Here is a 20,388-nt window from a genome sequence, read left to right as displayed (position 1 = left end):
TTCTTAAATGTACAATTGTGCATTTGTCATTAACTTGTTTTGTAAACTCCTTCCTTATCACTTGGCACAGGAAAAAGTTACATCCCTTGTAATGTTTCATTCTAGAATATAAAATCTTCCATTCACATAATATCTATTCTCATAATAATTTATCAGTTCAGTGAAATATTTAAGCATTTTTCTAAGTTTAAATGTCTTTCTTGTTATGCTACAGTGCATAATACTAAAATGGAAAGTCCACTGGTAATTTTATCTTTAGCTTTCTTTCAGATTCTGGTCAGGGGCCATGCACAGCCTTCTTTAATTCCCTCCTTTCCACTCTCTCCCTTTTGTTAGTATCCTCTCTCTCCCTCAAATGATCTCCTATTATGCTAATCTGTATTTGTGTTGGATCCCCTGAAATAGTATGTCATTTTTGTCTTTATACTTCCAGTTCCTTAGGCACATTAAGAACAAAGTAAATGTTTGTTGATTTGAATTTAAAAGCTTATGACTTCTGAACTGATGCTGAGTAAAGTGGGCAGAACCAGGAAAATATTGTACACATTAATAGCAACTTTGTGTGATGATCAACTATAATGAACTTAACTCCTCTTGGCAGTTCAGTGGTCAAGGATGATTCTAAGATTTGTGATGGAAAATGCCATCCACATCCAGAGAAACTATAGAGTCTGAGTGCAAACCAAAGCATACTATTTTTACTTTTTTCAAAACTTGTTTTATGGGTTTTTTCCCCTCTAGTTCTGTTCCTTCTTTCACAACTTGACTAATATGGAAATATGTTAAATATGATTGTACCTATGCAACTTATATCAAATTACTTGCTGTTGTGGGAAGTGGGGAAGGAAGGGAACAAGTCGAAAAAAATGTAGAACTCAAAATCTTACAAAAAGATGAATATTGAAAACTATCTGCATTTATTTGGAAAAATAAAATAAAACATTTTTCATAAAGTATCTCTTCAAACTGATTAGACATCTCAGTGGTCATAGTGAATAGAGATCAATTTGGAGACAGAAAAGTCTCAATTTAAATCAAGTCTCAGACACTGGCTAGCTCTGTGACCTGGAGCAAGATCCTTAAAACCTGTCTGTCTTATTTTACTCAACTGTAAAATGGTGACAGTAATAGCACCTATTTCCCAGGATTATTGGGAGCATCAATTCTGATATTAATATTTGTTAATTAATGTGCCTACAAAACCTCTTTTTTTTCATTTTTACTTTAATCTGGAGTAGATTTTTTTTAAGGATCATCTCCTTTAAAAGCATTTAGGGTTTTTCCCGACTCCTGAACCTAGCATTGTACCTGTCAAGCATTAGGTGCTTGATTTTTTTTTTTTAATACAACCCCAGTATCTTGGCTTGGTAAGTTAGTTATTTTATGAATAAAGGAAAATCTGCCTAATTATTGCCAGGTCCCATGAAGAATATTGGCTTGTTCTGTCAAGCTTATTAGTTCAGTCAATCAACTTAGAGCTGATGAGTACTTTTTACTCAATGCCACAGAATATAAAAAGGACTATAAAGATTCAATACTGCCCTCAAGTAATTTATCATAATTTTAAAATATAATTGCAGACCAGCTGCTGCAACTCTAAAATGAATAGCTTACATAGCTAGCATTTATTCGAATGCTTTCAAATTTGGCAAAGCACTGTACACATATTATCCCATTTTATACTCAGAATCCTGTGAGGTTGATACTGTTATTAGCATCACCATTTTACAGATGTAAATGTTGAGATAGATAAAAGTTAAGTAACTTGCCCAGGGTCAAACAGTTAAGGGTCCAAGAATAGATTTGAACTCTGGTCTTCTTGATTCTATATCCAGTACTCTGTTGAAAGAGGTCATTTAAATTTCATTTTAATTAGTATTAGGAAGTGTCTAACAAATGTTTGGGCAATTTCTTAATATTTTCAAACACATAAAAATAGACAATGGCAAGATGGGATCTATTTGTGGTAGTACTTCTCCTTGTCGAATGGAATAGTGTATGTAAAATACTTATTATTGCTTGGATTAGCATCCTACATATGTTTAAAATACTTGAAAGCAGATAATTTTGCATATAAATTGATAACTTTTTCTTTTCCTTTTCATTATATAATGAAGCTGTTTCCCATTTTCTCTCCAATAGTGGCCTCTGATATGAAGCGCAAATGCTTTAAAATTTTAATTACACTTTAGAGAAGAAAAAAATTACCTCCTTTAGAATAGATTTGCAATTTCTAATCAGTCCCCTGTGAAAGGTTTCAACTGGCTGAAAAATACAGCTTTAAAACTTGATCAGGGGCGGCTAGGTGGCGCAGTGGATAATGCACCGGCCCTGGAGTCAGGAGTACCTGGTTCAAATCCCGTCTCAGACACTTAATAATTACCTAGCTGTGTGGTCTTGGGCAAGCCTTTTGCCTTGAAAAAACCTAAAAAAAAAAAAAAACCTTGATCAAGTGTGATATGTAGCATAACCTGGGATTTTTTTTAATATGCATCTTTCCTATGATTATTAAGAATAAAATGGAACTTGATAGTAGTTAAATTAAAAAATATCATGAACCTAATGTGCATCAGTTACTCAAAAAAATGCAAATCTTTGGACTAGTACTTTCCATGAAATCTCTCCTTTGATACTACCATCCGCTTCATTAGGCCCTATCACATTACACTTGTACTATTGTAATAACATTATGGTTGGTCTAACTTTCTCAAATCTTTCCCCACTCATGGCCATCCTCCACATTGCTGTCAAATTGATCTTCCTAAAGCACAAGGCCCCTCTCCAATTCAATAAATTCCAGTGCCTTCCATATTGCCTCCAGGATCAAATATAGAATCTTCTATTTGGCATTCAGAGTCCTTCATAAATTGGTCTTTTACCCTATCTTTCCTTAAAATGTCTTTTCCTTCCAGAGGTATATAAGACCACATTATTGATTAATTTTATTCATTTTTCTGCCTCATATGCCTCATATACTTGGAAGATTATAGAGATAGTGTTACTTCCATCACACACAAGAAATGAAAAAGTTCCTCAGATGTTCTAGCTTGACCCAGAAATTCAATCTGAGTCAATAGGGTATTGTCATAGCAAGAAAAGATTAGTATGAGCTACATTAATGGAATTAAACTATCAAGAATGAGAGTATGTATGGTTTAGTGATAGAGGATTGGTCTTGAGTCAGGGAGACATGAGTTCAAATTTTGTTTTTGATATAAGTGAATAATTTCATCCTTACCCTTCAATGCTTCCAGGAACTTTTTAAGACCATAAATTATAGATTACTTACTAGTCTATATCAGGAAAAGGAGTTTCTATATGTAACTACTCTGATTAAAGTCATTTCTCTAGACTGTTCTATATCAATTTGTCCAACTGTCTAGGTAGCTAACGACAATAAGGGAGAGGTTACTCCTTACATTTTCTACATATATCAGATCACATTGAGAATATTATTGTTTAATTAAAAGGACTACATTTTAGAGAACATATTGATAAAATGAAAGATTTCCAAGACAATGGCAGTGCCACAGTGTTGTACACTGTGTACACACCTCTACACACACACACACACACACACACATGATCAATGGAAGAAACTGGGACAGCTTTTCCAGGAAAAGGGAACTTAATAATGATCTTCAAGTATTCACAGAGCCTTTATGTGAAAAGATTTCACTGCATTGTGCCTGAGTTGTTGTTTAGCTTAAGGTCTTTTCCAAGTGGTTTGACTGAGGCAATGTCCATTAAGCAATTAATGTTAGGTAAAAAAAAAAAAAAATAAGACAAAGAATGGCATCTTTACCTAGTCTAAAAAAATATCAGTCTGGGAGAGAAGACCCTCAGGGTTTCTAGCCAAAAAAGAAACATCTATTTACATTCATTGTGAATCATCAAAGCCCAAACTGTGTTTAAGTGGGGCTTGCCCTGGTACCTCTTGTTGACCAATCTATGAGAGCCAGAGTGAATTTTTTTTTTTTATGCAACGCAAATGGGGTTAAGTGGCTTGCCCAAGGCCACACAGCTAGGTAATTATTAAGTGTCTGAGACCACATTTGAACTCAGGTCCTCCTGACTCCAGAGCCCGTGCTTTATCCTCTGCACCACCTAGCCGTCCCAAGAGTGAATTGGATTTAAAGCATGGTCCTGAAGAAGGAAATTAAGTGGGTGAACCCCAAGATATCTTGTGAGGTTTCAAGAATTAAAATTTACATACCTTTTGGCAAAGCACTGAAGGGAAGGATTGGATACCCTATGTGAATTGAGGAGAAGGGAGGGGAGCAGTATTGCCCAAATGGATTAGTTCCGTCGGATGGATCCCCAGTGGATCAGCTCATACTACTGATAAGATGTTTTTTGTTTTCTGTTCTTGAAGAGGACCATAACATCAGTAAGTTTGTGCTTTTATATGCTGGTGAATCAAGGACTTGAACCCAGGTGCTTCCTAAATCCATTACCAAACTTTATCTCCGCCATGGCACCTCAAGCTTAAATATAATTCACATATGCCTAGTTCTCAGAAAGTTTTTATAACAAATATTATTTGGTATTGTAAAATTTGCCTGGTTGGGAGGGCAGAAATGGGCATTGTAGATGGGCAAATTTAAGCTCGATAGGAGGGCAGACTTCCTTAGAAGTAAAGCAGAACCAAAATAAAGCTGCTTCAGGAATGAGTGAGTTTCTCATCCCTGGGAGGTCTTCACATAAGGTAATTGACCAATTATCAGACATGTCTGGGGCGAGCTGGAGCCAGCTTGTACCAGTTCTTGAGACAGCTTTTCTAGGAAAAGAGAGACTTTAGGAAAATATAATTGTGTTCTTCAGTTGTTTTTTTTATGACATAGCTATTTTATTCATAAAAGTAAGCACAACCCCCCCCAACACACACACACACACACACACACACACAGAAATCTTGAGAAAAATAAAAGTGTCTGTGGCTCTATCTCTGGTATGGATAGCATTCTTTTTTTTTTAAAAGAAAAATTTTATTTATTTTGAGTTTTACAATTTACCCCCATTCTTGCTTCCCTCCCCCCACCCCCACAGAAGGCATTCTGTTAGTTTTTACATTGTTTCCATGGTATACATTGATCTCAGTTGAATGTGAGAAATCATATACCTAAGGAAGTATGAGATTGCAAATAAAGTATGAGATAGCAAAGTTACATAATAAGATAATGGGTTTTTCTTCCCCCTAAATTGAAGGTAATAGTCTTTGGTCTTTGTTCAAAGTCCACAATTCTTTCTCTGGATATAGATGCTATTCTCCATTGCAGAGACCCCAAAATTGTCCCTGGTTGTTGCACTGATGGAATGAGCAAGTCCATCAAGGTTGATCATAGCTCCCATGTTGCTGTTAGAGTGTACAATGTTTTTCTGCTCATCTCACTCAGCATCAGTTCATGCAAATCCCTCCAGGCTTCCCTGAAATCCCATCCCTCCTGGTTTCTAATAGAACAACAATGTTCCATGACATACATATACCACAGTTTGCTAAGCCATTCCCCAACTGAAGGACATTTACTTAATTTCCAATTCTTTGACACAACAAACAGGCCCACTATGAATATTTTTGGTTTTTACCCTTTTTCCTCATCTCTTCAGGGTATAGACCCAGTAGTGGTATTGCTGGGTGAAAGGGAATGCACACTTTTGTTGCCCTTTGGGCATAATTCCAAATTGCTCTCCAGAAAGGTTGGATGAGTTCACAGCCCCACCAACAATGTATTAGTGTCCCAGATATCCCGCATCCCTTCCAACATTGATCATTGTCCTTTCTGGTCATATTAGCCAGTCTGAGAGGTGTGAGGGGGTATCTCAGAGATGCTTTGATTTGCATTTCTTTAATAAGTAATGATTTGGAGCAATTTTTCATATGACTATGGATTGCTTTGATTTCCTCAGCTGTAAATTGCCTTTGCATATCCTTTGACCATTTGTCAACTGGGGAATGGCTTGTTTTGTTTTCTTTTAAATTTGACTCAGTTCTCTGTATATTTTAGAAATAAGTCCTTAGTCAGAAATACTAGTTGCAAAAATTATTTCCCAACTTACTACATTTCTTTTGATCTTGGTTACAGTGGTTTTGTCTGTGCAAAACCTTTTTAATTTCATGTAATTAAATTAAAGTATTCAAGTATTCACAGTTTTTGAGAACTGTTGAATTTTTGATGTGAGAATGTCCATCTGGGGAATAAGCAAAGGATATAAAATAGGGCTTGTTTTTTGTTAATTGTCTAGACTTAAAAGAAAATGTTAATAATACAGATTAAACTTAAAAGTGTATCTGTCTGTACATGATCCCACCTCTACTATCCTTAAGAGCTGGTTGTTAAATATTCCAACATACCTTGTGGATAAGGGAATTCTTAAAGTACAAGTTGAACTGAATGCCTTCTGAGGGCCCTTCTAGTTCATATATTCACTGATTGCTTATATATTCATAGGTTGGTTCCTTACTACTTAACCTGAAAATGATGCTTGTTCATAATCTATTGATAGCTACTTAGAATTTTTTTTCTTCTCTTTAGTAACAAATTTTTAAAAGTTGGTCACAGAGATTCAGCTTTGTATGTGAAATGAAAGAGTTCTGTTTTTTTGTTTGTTTTTTTTTTTAGGTTAAACACTGAAGTAGATTCTTCATTTAAATCTATTGGGGAGGGTGTGGCTAGGTGGTGGAGTGGATAGAGCACCAGCCCTGGAGTCAGGAGTACCTCAGACACTTAATAATTACCTAGCTGTGTGGCCTTGGGCAAGCCACTTAACTCCATTGGCCTTGCAAAAAAAAAAAAACCCTAAAAAAACCAAAACAAAATAAATCTATAGGGAATTGTGAAAAATGTAGGGTGTTGTTCTTCACAGGATTTGGAGGGGAGCCTTAGGAAATCCATTACAAAAGGGGAAGTTGTAAGAAATATATGGTGATGGTCTTCACAGGGTGTGGAGGAGAGCCCTTAGGGAATCCATTACAGAGGGGGAATGGCCCAGCCAATCACAAGACTGGAAGAGTCTTCCGAATCCCATTCCAGGTATACCAAACTCCAATGGTCAAGAGTGACCTAGAGATCTTGACCTAATGCTACTGAGTTTGCACAATTAGGTAATTTAATATTAACCCACACACCCCCTGGGGTTCTTTAGCATATCATGCATTGGATGATTGGGGGGGGGAATCACATTAGGGGCACATCATGGAATGGGTGGACCTCTTAGATTGTAACTCAAACTCTGAGAGCCTATGAACATCCAAGAGGGAGGGGAAAGAGTTTCTGAGAACAATAAATTACCTGACTCCTGACACTAAGGTGTACTTCACGCCTAGGAGTGAGGTACCTGTACCTTGTAAGGTGTATCTTGCCAGATTCATGAATAAAACATACAATATTCTCTCACTCTAGCAGGTTTTTCTTTTCATTCATTTATAATAGGGATGTTTTGTAAATGGAACCAATTGCTACATAAAATAAGATTAAAAATTTAGTTTTGAAAAATAAAATTTCATTAGACTAAACTCATTGGGATAAAAGCTATTCCACCAATATGAGGAAGAGCCTTCAGTCTATTCTTATTAAAATGTTGATTCACTCACATCATGGGGAGAGGTAATGTTATAATTGCTCTGTCCCTAAGAGCATATTGCTTTGTCCATAATGCCTTGGGATGAGGTTGTTATTTCAAGTTTAAAGAAAAAACAACCTGTTTTCATAGCTAGCTGTACATAACAAAGGCAGTCACTGATGGTGCAATGTTTGTAAGATCATGGATAAAAATTGCAGGGAAACAGTTTTATCCCCCAGAGCTAGGAGGTGGCTTTTGATCTAGCCACTCACTGCAAAACTTGAGCTTTGTAATTTGGCAGTTACTTAAAGAGCAATGTTTCCATCCACAGATTTTACATGGAAGCATTTCACAAGTGCTATAGTTGGCAAGGGCATCACAGATGGGAAATCCTCAGGAATGTCTTACTGGAATTTCTCTGTTAATTATAGAATAGTTTTGGGGACCATGAAAAAGATGCAGTGGACTGAATGTGGCTCTCCTTGACCCATACCCCCCCCCATTTTTCTTCCCAGATTTCCCCATCTTTTTCTACTTATGAATATCTTACCTACCTTTTTTTTTTTAGGTTTTTGCCTAGGCAATGGGGGTTAAGTGGCTTGCTCAAGGCCACACAACTAGGTAATTATTAAGTGTCTGAGGCCAGATTTGAACTCAGGTACTCCTGACTCCAGGGCCAGTGCTCTATCCACTGCGCCACCCAGCCGCCCCTTTCCCTGTCATTTTCTACCCATCTGAATCCTTACTTTTCTCCTGGACCCGGCTCTTTGATGAAGCCTTCCTGTCAAGATTGGTTTCTTTGCTTCTTTCACTGAATATCTTTGCTACTTGTGTCTTTAGTACACAATTTAGCACACATAGACGTCAATGACTTTTAGGTTTTGGTTGATCATATCAATGATTTTATCAATGTGGGGGAAACTCCAATGGTGAAATCCAGTTGTATGGTTTTTAGAAAATGAAAATGACACTAAAGAAGATGTATGGCCATCTACTTTGTTGATGTACCCTAAATACCACTGGAAAGTTCCATCTGTCTTAATGCTGAGTTCATCCATCTTTAAAATATCCACTTCTTGAGAAGAGAGATTATCTAGCTGTTTTATTTGCATCTCCATCATTTATAGTACTTAAAACTTCTTTTTTGTCCATTGAATGCAGATTGGTAATTTGTTTGTAATTAGTATAGTCTTGTAGAAGTTTTGAAAGGTTAAGTGATGGGCTCATGAGCACAAAGCTCGGGTCTGTTCAGAGAGACTTAAAATGGAAACAGACCAGTTCACTTGAAAGGTAGAAACTCATAATTTATAATATTTAGTTCAGAAATTCAGAATTCAAAGTTCAGTACTTCTCAGTAAGTACTAGAACAAAGGATGCTGGATAATATCATCTGATCTATAGAGAAAATGCATGATTATCACCTTCTTAGCTATTGTAGGAAACCAATGAGTGTAATCTGGTCAGGTTGTAATTTGACAGCCTGTGGCTATGCTTTCTTGGTCAATATAATTTGCAAAAGTGTCTTGTATAAGGGATTTATTACTTGCTGTAATTTCTACTCATAAATTGTGCATCTTCATTAAATATTTATTATGTACTTTCTAGGAAATATTGACATAAAAGCATTAAATTTGTGTTCATGACTGAAATGAGAATTGCAAAGGTGGCTTTCATTCAGATCCTGGGCTTATTGGGAAATATTGTCCATCCATTATTTGATTTCTGTGGTTGCTTCCTCTTCTAGTTGTAGCTCATCCATACCTTTTAAACCTGTATTCTCTTATTCTATTAATTATTGATGCAGTATCTACTGAGTAAAGCTGTTTTTCTTTGGTTCTTTCAACATTTTGTACAAATCCATGCTGTATTCAGTTTGTTCACCTGTTATTTCTGTGCCTTGCTATGAGATCATTTCACTTCTTGAAATTATGTCTTTTTGCAACTCTTGCTTATTTGCAAGCTATTTTTAAAGTTGAGGCCTTTCATTTTTAATCATTCAGCAGTTTCAGTCGTATCCAATTCTTCATGACCCCATTTGGGGTTTTCTTGGCAAAGATAACAAAAGATTTACTATTGCCTTCTCCAGCTTATTTCAGCAGATAAGGAAACTGAGGCAAACAGGGTTGAGTGCTTTGCCCAGGATCATACAAGTGTCTGTGTTCAATGAACCTGGTTTTAAATCCTACCTTTGATTCTTACTATCTTTATGACTTTGGGTAAATTGTTTTCCACCCTTGGGATTCAGACTCCTCTTCGGTAAAACAAGAACAACATTGTTTAACACTTTCAGGTGTGTTTTTATTAATTTTTTCTCCTTTGGTCTTTACAGTGATCCTGGAATGTAAGGTGAAATCATCATTCCCATTTTACAGTTGAGGTAACTAAGATAGATCCAGATCAATTGATTGGCCTTGGGTCCAGTGCAAGATTTGATCTCAGTTGTTCCTGATTGTAAATTCAGCACTCTTTATCCACTGTACCACCCAGCAACCACTAAAATGTAAATGAGACTAGTTGTTTTCTGAGCCATCTCTAGATTTATACTCCTTTACAGACAAACTGGAAAAAAAAGATTTTAAAAAGAAAAGAAAAGCTGTTAAACACATCATTTGGCAGACTATGCAATATTCCATACCCATACTCCTCCACATCTACAGTGAAGAGAATAATGTGCATTTCATCAATTCTTTTCTGGACCAACTTAAGCCATCACAATGTTTAACCATTACCATGTTCAGTTTGGTTTTAGTGCCTTTTGCATTTGCTATTGTCTTTTGTTTTTGTTGTTTTCCTCGTCTTGACTACTTTGCTGTGCATCAGATCATGCACTCCTTCTTGTACATCTCTAAATTTTGCATATTTGTTGGTTTTTACATATTATGTTACATATCTTTTACATATTAATTTTTATAAGACAGTAATAATCCATTTTAACATGAATTACATTCCACATAGACTTTTTCAAACAGAATATGGACTTGATTTCCAATTTCTTGCTATTAAAAAAATGCTACGATGAATATTTTGTCACATAAGAGAGTCTTTGCTCTGAAGTAAATATCTGGTAGTGGATCCCTGAATCAAAAGGTATGGACATTTTTACTTCTTTTTTAAAAAAAGAGTAATTTCATCTTAGTATTCCAATATTTACAAGTAAATAACCTATCAATGTTTCTCTGAAACTTGTTGAATATTATTTCCATCTTTTGTCATTGACAATTTTCTGGAACTAGAGTGAAAACTCAGTTAGTTTACTTTGCAATTCTCTCATTATTCATGATATGAAGTATTTTTTCATATGGTATTTAATAGTTTCTCTTTCTTTTGAAAACTGTTCATATCCTTTGGTCACTTAATAATTAAGGAATATTTCCTGGTCTTAAATGTGTTAGGCAACTAAGTAATGTAAATCAATGCAGTGCTAGGTCTAGAATCAGGAAGTCCTATGTTCAAATCTCAGTTAGATACTTAATAGTTATAACCAAGTCACTTTTTCTGCCTTCCTCGGTTTCCTCAACTATAAATTGGGGGTGGCTCAGTGGAAACAGTGCTGAGCCTGGAATTAGAAAGACATCTTCCTGAGTTCAAACTGGTTTCAGACACTAGCTTTATGAGCCTGGGCAAGTTATTCTTTTGCCTCAGTTATTCATCTGTAAAAAGAGTTGGAAAAAGGAATTGGCAAATCACTCTGGTTTCTTTGTCCAGAAAAATCCAGATGGAATTATGACTAAAAATGACTGAACAAATGAACAATAGCATATACCTTACAGAGTTCTTATGAAGATCAACTAGGGTATTGTAATAAAATATTTCACAAAGTGCCTTACATATAGTAGGTACTGTATAATTATTGTTGTGAATAAATATCATTATTAATTCCTTGCATATCTTGCTTGAAATATTTAATACAAAGATTTTTTCCCTAACCAATAATTTTTCTTCCCAGTTATTTTCATCAAAGTCACATAGAGAAGACTTGTAGAGATTTTTTTATTCTAAAAAGGAACTTCCACTAAAGTTGTTTATCCCCAAAAATCATGTTATCACAAAGGCGAAGTCAAGACTTGCAAGTGAATTTGATTTAAGAAAGGGAGGACTGTACAAAGTCACCAGCCTCACTTTTTCCTCTAGAGTCATCTGGGACAGGGGACAAAATATAGATCAGGATTATTGGAGATGACCCTGCATGCAGTAGGAGACCTTGGCCTTTTTAAACTAGTCTTTCCCAGGTCTCAGTTTGTCTGAGGCAATGAGCAGTGAATGATTAAGTTTAGATTAAGAAATGAGTCAAAGAATGGCCCTTTCACATAGACCAAAAAAAAAATTAATATGGGGAAGGGGAAGGCCTTCAAGGTTTTTGGTCAAGATACTTGATATTTAGGTAATCCACATTAGTCCAACTTACTTGACATACATTTGATATACCAATGGCTAATGAAAGTGTATTTATATCATAATTCTTAAACTTCTGTTCAGTGGGATAACATTGGTTGATGTTAAATATTATCTGTAAATAAGATTGAAAGTAATATAAAACTCAAAAAAAATCTATACTTTTGAACAGTGAAACCATTAGAATATCTCATTGGTTTCTTCTTATCTTGAAGATTTAAAAGTAGATCTTGCCTTGGATTACATAATTGAGAGGAAATTACCTATACAATTTGTTTAGAAATACCATTGACTGCAATATCACATCAGACATTCAACTCATTGAAATAACTGTTTTAGTGCTTCCTGTATACATTTTTTTTAAAGAAGCCAAATATATTTTGACTTCAGGGAGGTTTAGTCCACTGGAAATTGAAAAGTCGAACAAACGCTGAACCTAGTCAGAGGATCTGGGTTCCAATGTTGATTTTGATGCTTACTAGTTATAGAGTTTTGGAAAAGGTCATTTACATTTTCTGGGCCCCTCCATTTCCTCATGTAAAATGAGGAATAGGACTAGATAATCCCTATGGTCCCTTTTTAGCTTTAAAACATAGGGGATTGTAAAGAACATAAACTGAGATTTCTTTAGTAATACTTTTAGCACTTGCTACATAGTATATGAACAGAATATTGACTTTATTAGTTATTATTCAGTTGTTTACAGTCATGTCTGACTATTTGAAATTTTCTTGGCAAAGATACTAGAGTTTGCCACTTCCTTCTCTAGCTCATCTTACAAATGAGGAAACTGAGGCAAACTGACTTTCTAGTAAAGTGAAGATCAAAAGTACAGAACTGAAAACTATGAGGCATGTACAATCACCTAATCCAGGGCTTTGCACATAGTAGGTAATGGATAAGAGGCTGGATTTGGAATCCAGAAAATCTGAGTTAAAGTATAACTTCTGAATAGACACGAGATTTGTGCACTCCAGGTAATTCTCCAAGTCTGTATAAATTACTAACAAGTAGATTAAATGACAGATTCTCTTACCACATCAAAATATTTTTCAAGGTAGCACAATTCTTCCTACTTAATTAGGACTTTTACTGAACTAAATAAATCTCTGAGCTAGCCAGCTATAGGTATAGTTTAGGTGGAAATGGTTTTTTTAAAAAATATATAAAAAATGAAGAATGCAGTTTATTCTTTTGAGCTTTTCAGGTCCTGATTTTAACCAAAGAAAGGAGAAGGAAAATTGGGCATGGCTATGTGACTCCACATAGTTTTGAGATATCCCTGAATTAAATTTCCCAATGAAATCTCAATATAAGCTTTCTCCCACTTTTATTTTTTGATCAGAGGTATCTGATCTAACATGGTAAGGGCCACTGGCTACCCCTCATCCTTCGTTAAGCAACTGATGTATTTTTTTTTTCTTAACAGAGCCAGATGTGTTAAATGTTCTCCTAGTTCTGAAGTTTTACTGAGATTACTGAATGAAGAAGACTCTTGATCATTCTTTTAAAGGGGCAAAAAAAAATTCTTGGTGTCTGCATGTGTTGAGAATGAGGTTGGCAGGCACACTGATTATAGTTCTGGTTGTAGAGCAGTTTCTTTGATCAAGTGACAAGCAGATGGTGGTGGTGGTGATAAACTGGCAGAAATGGTTTGTCTAGTGTTTACAGCATTTCTGTGAAATGAGGAGAAAGATGCCTAAACTCTGGGATTTGAAATTCTGAGGTAGGGTTTCTGCCCGACCCATCTAGATTCACTGAAAAGAAAAAAAAACTGCCTTGAGCTTTAAAACATAGGTATAGCAAAGGTTTTTTTTGGTTTTTAAATGAATCACTCAATCAATAAACATTTATTGACTGCTAAACATTGAATTAAATGTTAATGTGCTGTCCCTTTTTTTGGTGACTAAAGAGGCAGAGCCCTGGAGAGAGGTCAATCACAAAGACACAACTTGAAGCCTAATCTTCCCATTCCAAGGTCTTCCCTAAAGTTAAATTAAAAAAAAAAAAATTTTTTTAAGTGTTTCTTCTAGTAAATTACTCTGCTAACTGCTGAGAACAGAAAGTCTTTGACCCCTCCAAGAGCTTTTACTCTGGATGAGGGAGGGGATGCACATAGAGAAGTAAGACAAAGTTTATAAAAGTAATACAAATAATTTCAAGAGGCAAAGTACACCAACAACAGGGAAGATTGCAAAAGATCCTTTGTTAGAGGTTGCATCTGAGATGTGTTTTTTTTAATACACATATATTTTTGTAAATGATGTAAAATTTTTATCTTTGATTTTGAACTTCACAAACAAACCACAAATGTGAGCATTTTCATATACAAAGAGGAAAAGGAGATTCTGTATGAAATAAATGGTGAATGTCTATTCATATGACCTAGTTGGGGGTTTTTTTGGGGGGGTAATTTAAGTATATACTAAATTCAGCATATTATGCTTCAAAGCTGTTCTGTTTGTCTCTAAATTTCCTTCTGCTCATTTTTTAAAAAAGACTGCAATGACTTTCTTTCCTTTCTTTTCTCCTTTTATCTAGGCCCTATCACTAATTCTTTCTTCCTTCCTTCCTACCTTCTTTCTTTCTCTCTCTCTCTCTCTTTCTTCCTGCTTTCCTTTTTTTCTTTCATTCTCTTTCTCTTCTCTTCTGTTCCCTTCTTCTTTTCTTTTCTTTATTTTCTTTCATGATCTACTCTTCAAAAAGAAAATTCTATCTTCTTTTCCCCCTCTCTTCCACAGTGTTTTTGTTTTTTTCATCCTTTTTTGTTTCTGAGACTATCATAACAAAATGAAATACACATTCCCTCTATTGGTTTTATTTAACTCTTTTTTGACCCTTGAAGATAATAGGATTATAAAGGGTCATTTGTTACTTCTTTCCTTATTAGAATATTTAAGCATATTGCCATTATGTAACCCTTTCCAGTTTCTCAGATATATTTGCATTATAAGTTTCTTCTGACTCTCCTGAGTTTGTATTTAACCATTTCTACTTAACTCTGATGTTTTCATAAAAATTCTTGAAAAGTACTTGAAGATTCACTTTTTCCTCTGATGGAGCACACTCATTCTTATTGAATGTTCTTCTTGATTTCCCTTTTTTCCTTTTGGAATATTATGTTCCAGGATTTTCTCCCATTTATAATAGTTGCAGCATAGTCCTTTATGATTCTGACTGTGGTTCCATGTTACTTGGTACTAATCTTTTTTGGCTATTTGCAGCATTCTTCTATTTGATCTGGAGCTCTGAATGTTGACTATGACATTCTGGGGAGCTTTCATTTTGAGGTTTTCAAGAAAGTCATCAATAGATTAGAACTGATAGTTTTTTTTCACCATATAATATCTAGGTGATTTTTCGGTAATAGTTTTCTGGAGTCTAAGGATTTTTAAATGATCCCTCCTTAAACTTTTCTATATTCTTTTTTTAATAGTAGATATCTTAATTTATTCTATTTTTCCAACCATTTAATTTTGTTTCAATATTCTTTGTTGCCTCTATAATAGTATTCAGATTTCCTCTGCAGGATTTTCTACCTTTTCCTCTAAGCTATTTATTCCCCTACTTTTCTACTCCTCTACCTGAACTCTTATTTTATTTAAAATTTATTTAAATTTTTAACTTCATTTCTTACAGTGGACAAGTGATTTTTTTTCCCCTTTCTGAGACTCTGAAATTAAACCCTTCTGAGTTTGTGTCTCGACCATCTCTGGATTCATAATATCTCTTCATAGTGTTCATTATTATTTTCTGTTTATTGTTTTCTCAGCCTAAGTTCCTGATTTGGGGTGTTTTTCAAGGTTAGGCTAGGCTAGGCTCTTCTCCTTCCTGAGAATAAGTAATTGGACCCTGACCCTTATTTCCTACATTTTTGATATTGGTATGTTTGTGTTCAGAGCATTTTGTAGATTTTTAAGCACCCTTGGATAATTCAGATTTATAGTGCTGTGGTCTCCAAGGTCCTCTGGAGTTTTCAGGTTTGAATGATATGAATTTCCAGTGTCCGAGGAAAAACAGATTTCTGACCATTCCTCAGCTTTCTGTCTGCTCTCAGGTACGTTGCAGTATAGTTTACAGTGTTCCTTGAGGACTTGTGGTCTAAGCTTATAGGCATGTGTATCTGTTCTTGGGCATGTTTTTTCTGGTAGGGCTCCTTTCCCAGTGCCTGATATTTTTTCCTACAATCTTGAGTCTGGGCAAAGGTGCTTGTCCGTGGATTTCATAAATGATATTTGATCTGCTACTCTTAGACCTTTGGTGGTATGCATGTGTAAGATCTGACCTTCAACCATTCAGGTAGCCTTCTTAACCAAAGTCCTGAATTATGGTTTTAAGAAAGGTTTAAGGATTCTAGAGAAAGAGGAGCAAGAAATAGAAGGACTGAAGGAGGGTAGGGAAAAGGGGAAAGAGCATTGTCTTGCATGAATTGGACATTTCACTATTTATCTGTTCTTCCATCTTTATATAGCAGGGATCAAGTCAAGGGAATGCTCTTTGAACATTGTTTCTCTGCTATTCTCATTAGTGTTTTCAGACACATTTCATCCAAATGTCTATTGAAGTCAGTATTGAGAAAAGGAGGAGGATTTCCATTATGAAAATATTTCTTTTTTTGGAGCACATACCTCTGTCATAGGCCAAAAAAAATTGGTAGTTGTTAGCTACAGTATTATATTTTCCCAAAACACATATAATTCATTGTTACCTCTATCTTTAAGTATTTTGTAGACACATTTTGCTCTTCTATTTTTTTGGGAAATAAAAGCTGCTAAAAATTTAAACCACTTTTTGAAGAAAATTTCATTTCCTTTTTTCCAAATTATATATATAAAGTTTTCAACATGAATTTTTATAAGATTTTGAATTCCCAATTTTTTTTCTGCCTCCTTCCCTCCCCCTCCCTATGATAGTGAAAACCTTCACTTTTAATCAATATCAGGCCACCTTAATATATTAAAAAACATGAACATTATAAGTCAAATCATCTTTCCCATGCAATAGGGATTTATAAGCTTTGGTTAGAGCAATTTCTAAATAACAAAGGTTAAGTATTAGACACATGTGAATTTTGTGAATGGGACCATGAAGTGGCATTCCCTTGTGAAGGCAGTCCTATTGGGCATGAATTATTTGGAAAGAAAAAAGAAACTATTTTTAGAAGCAGCATCCCCATGATTTTGAAGCTATGTATTTGACAAACTAGAAATACATGCACTAAATAAAAATTACCAGATGTCAGTCTCTGTATATTGCCAACTGGCAAGACATGTGGTGGATTAGAAGTTAGGAAGTTAGGAAGAAATGATGCTCTTTTCTTGCCCGGGTTGGCTCTGGGTTGATTGAGGTGAAGTCTTTATTTCAAAGTTTAAAAAAAAATCCATAGTATATTTGATTATTCAGAAGTCTTATGAAAGGCCTTGCTAGTATTTGTGGTAGTCTCTTAAGCACTTGACTTTTTTCTTCTTTAGAACTTCTTGCAAAATATTAAGAGAAGTAGAAAAATGATTGGTTGTTTGGGTTTTGGGGTTTTTTTTTATTGATTATCCTCAAGCTTGTCCTGCTTTAAAAAAAAAGTATTGATAATCATCCTGGATACTGGAAGCTAAATTGAACATAGTCAATGTTGAATACAGTGAGAAGCTAATTACTTCTCTTTTATATATTCAATTTATGTTATTTCATCTTTTTACTTTTTCCTGAACTTGCTCATTCTGTTTTTCTTCATTTTTAGAAATTCGAGCTCAGCTGATAGAGCAACAGAAATGCCTGGAGCAGCAGACCGAGATGCGGGTACAGCTCCTTCAGGACCTGCAAGATTTCTTCCGCAAAAAAGCTGAAATTGAGACTGAGTATTCCCGTAACCTAGAGAAGTTAGCAGAGAGATTCATGGCCAAAACACGAAGCACAAAAGATCACCAGCAGTACAAGTAAGGACCCATCAACCCAGGCATCCCATCTGTGGCGTTGTTGAACAAGCAAAATGTTGATGTTGAAATAATAACAATATGCAACTTTTGCCACAAAATTATCCCTTTATTGAATCTTATTCATTTGATAAAATAGCACATGTCTTCAGAAGTAACTGATGGCAAATTAACACTTGGACAGTTTTACAAGTATTGATGTATATTACTTTAAGGCTTACAGAGCTTTGCAAAGATTATTATTTATTTAATCTTCCTGACAAAGCTTTGAGTAGGTCAGTTCTATGAAAGTTATGATCCCCATTTTATAGATGAAGAAACTGAGGCTTCTTGAGATTCAGTGATTTGCTTTGTTAACATGCTTCAGAGGTGATATTCAAACTTAAATCTTCTCTATGAATAGATTCAAAATTTATATTGCTGTTCAAGTCAAATATCTTTTCATTTGTTAATCTGATTTCTGTCTGTTGTTACCTTTACCTTTCTATTATTAAATCATCTTCATGTTTATCACAGTTTGCTCTGTCACTCATTTTATCTAGATACTTTCATAACAATGGAGTTGAATTCAAATTCAGATATAAAAGTAACATCTGAATCCTAGCACTGGGTTTTCTCTCAATCACTCAGACCTACTTTAAATATTTGAACTCAGCAGTGTATGTTTGCTTTCTTCATTTGTACAGATTTTAATTGATACACCTCTTCTCATCTATGTGACTCTTGTCCATATTCTCCTTCAGGGGAGAATCTAGCCAGTGTGCTAAAAACCCACTTGAAGATCATTTTGCATTTTATGAACTTCAATGAAATACTTAGTTTGACCATATCTTATCTTTCAGTTTTGCTTCATAGTGGCCTACTCCTTCTTTCTGTCATTTTTTTCCTTCCCTCCCTCCTTCCTTCCTTCCTTCCTTCCTTCCTTCCTTCCTTCCTTCCTTCCTTCCTTCCTTCCTCCCTCCCTCCCTCCCTCCCTCCTTCCCTTTTTCCTTCTTTCTCTCCTTCCATATTATTTGAGTGATACAGATAACATGTGCTATGATTTCATGAGCATTGGGTATTAGAACAATTAGTGAAGGAGGTTAGAATAGCAGAGATCCTGGAAGAGAGGGGGAGTCAGATTGATAGAAAGGTCAGTGTAGGCAGAGGGAATGGGGCACATTGAAGCTTCAGATATGAGAATGACCATGACATGGTCAGGATAAGGGAAATTGAAATGTATAGAAGTGTGTCCATAACATGACTCTTACTAGACCTGACCTTAGCTTTAGAAATGACTCTTCTATAAGAGTAGTCAGTTTTTGAAATGGATACTTTCTACTAAGCTAGACAAGTAATTCTCAGGACCCCCCCCCAAAAAAATGCCATTCTCACACTAATTTCCTACCTGCCTGTGTTTCCCCTTCTCATCCTTGAATTAAACTCATATCTTTCCATGGGGTTCTTGTACCAAGCTTAAGAGAAATTATACAAAACATAAAATATTTAAGAAAAATAGATTTGGGGGGGAAACCAGCAACTTATATGAAGAAAAAAGAGCATTTATGCTATAAGGAAATCAATATTGCTGTTCCTTATAAATTCCTGATGATGTCAGTTGCTAAAGGCCACTTCAGCAGAAAATTTAAGCTTATCTGGAGAAACAGAAAACCCCTTAATCTCATGTATTGTCATACTTAAAGTTGCTAGTTTGAGGCAGGTAAAATAATAATGAAGATTGAAGCAGAAACTTGATCTGCAGCCAAAATACTTTTGAGAAGGTAAATGACTGTGGTATATAAAAAAAAAAAACAATGGTTTGTTATTAGTCTTCAGGACTTTTTTCAGTAAGATACTGTAAATTTTCTTTATTGATGAGGAAAGACTGTAGTCACCTCCTCCCAATGCTTCTGCTAATTATACAGTGCACTATAGAAAAGAACAATTTAGTATATGAAAGAACAGTGTAAGTGTAAGATATTTCTAAAAGAAGCAAAATTTCCCATTTCTTTCTCTCTCTCTCCCCCTCCCTCTCTCCCTCTCCCTCCCTCCCTCCCTCCCCTCCCCTTTATATAGATAGCTATAGATTTCAATCAGTAAAGATTGGTAGAGCTCTCTCTTTTCACATGCACGCACACACAGACAGACACCCTTATCTCAACTCTATTCCTATAGAAGTGTCTAGATAGAAATGGGACTGGGGGAACGGGCAAGCAAGAAGATGATTTTATGATAGGAACATGAGATATGATTTAACAAATAGAAATAGATTTAACAAAAGACTATATATTTATACTTTTATCTATCTATCTATCTATCTATATGTTTATATCATGTGAGAATGAGAGGTCTCTCTCTGAGGCGGGGGAGAGTGTGTGTGTGTGTGTGTGTGTGTGTGTGTGTGTGAGAGAGAGAGAGAGAGAGAGAGAGAGAGAGAGAGAAGGTTCTAGTTCTATATATCTTTATTGTTATAGACCTATAGCTATCAAGAAAGGGAAAGGGTAGTGCTGGTATGGATAGAGTTAAATTA

The 20,388-nt window shown here is 35.3% G+C and overlaps 1 protein-coding gene across 3 annotated transcripts in view; it reads left to right on the top strand.

Annotated features, from left to right (window-relative positions):
* The window catches only part of SRGAP1 (SLIT-ROBO Rho GTPase activating protein 1), a 325,104-nt gene that overhangs the window by 116,107 nt on the left and 188,609 nt on the right, over nucleotides 1-20,388 (top strand). For all 3 annotated transcript variants that reach the window (XM_074226225.1, XM_074226224.1, XM_074226226.1), the window contains exon 2: nucleotides 17,687-17,882. In XM_074226225.1, coding sequence (XP_074082326.1) covers nucleotides 17,687-17,882 — 196 coding nt within the window. The remainder of the gene's footprint in view (nucleotides 1-17,686; nucleotides 17,883-20,388) is intronic.

The sequence above is a fragment of the Macrotis lagotis genome, chromosome 2, assembly GCF_037893015.1.
Source record: "Macrotis lagotis isolate mMagLag1 chromosome 2, bilby.v1.9.chrom.fasta, whole genome shotgun sequence".
Classification (NCBI taxonomy): Eukaryota; Metazoa; Chordata; class Mammalia; order Peramelemorphia; family Peramelidae; genus Macrotis; species Macrotis lagotis.
The sequence above is the reverse complement of the archived record's forward strand: the minus strand, read 5'-3'. Positions and strand labels throughout refer to the sequence as shown.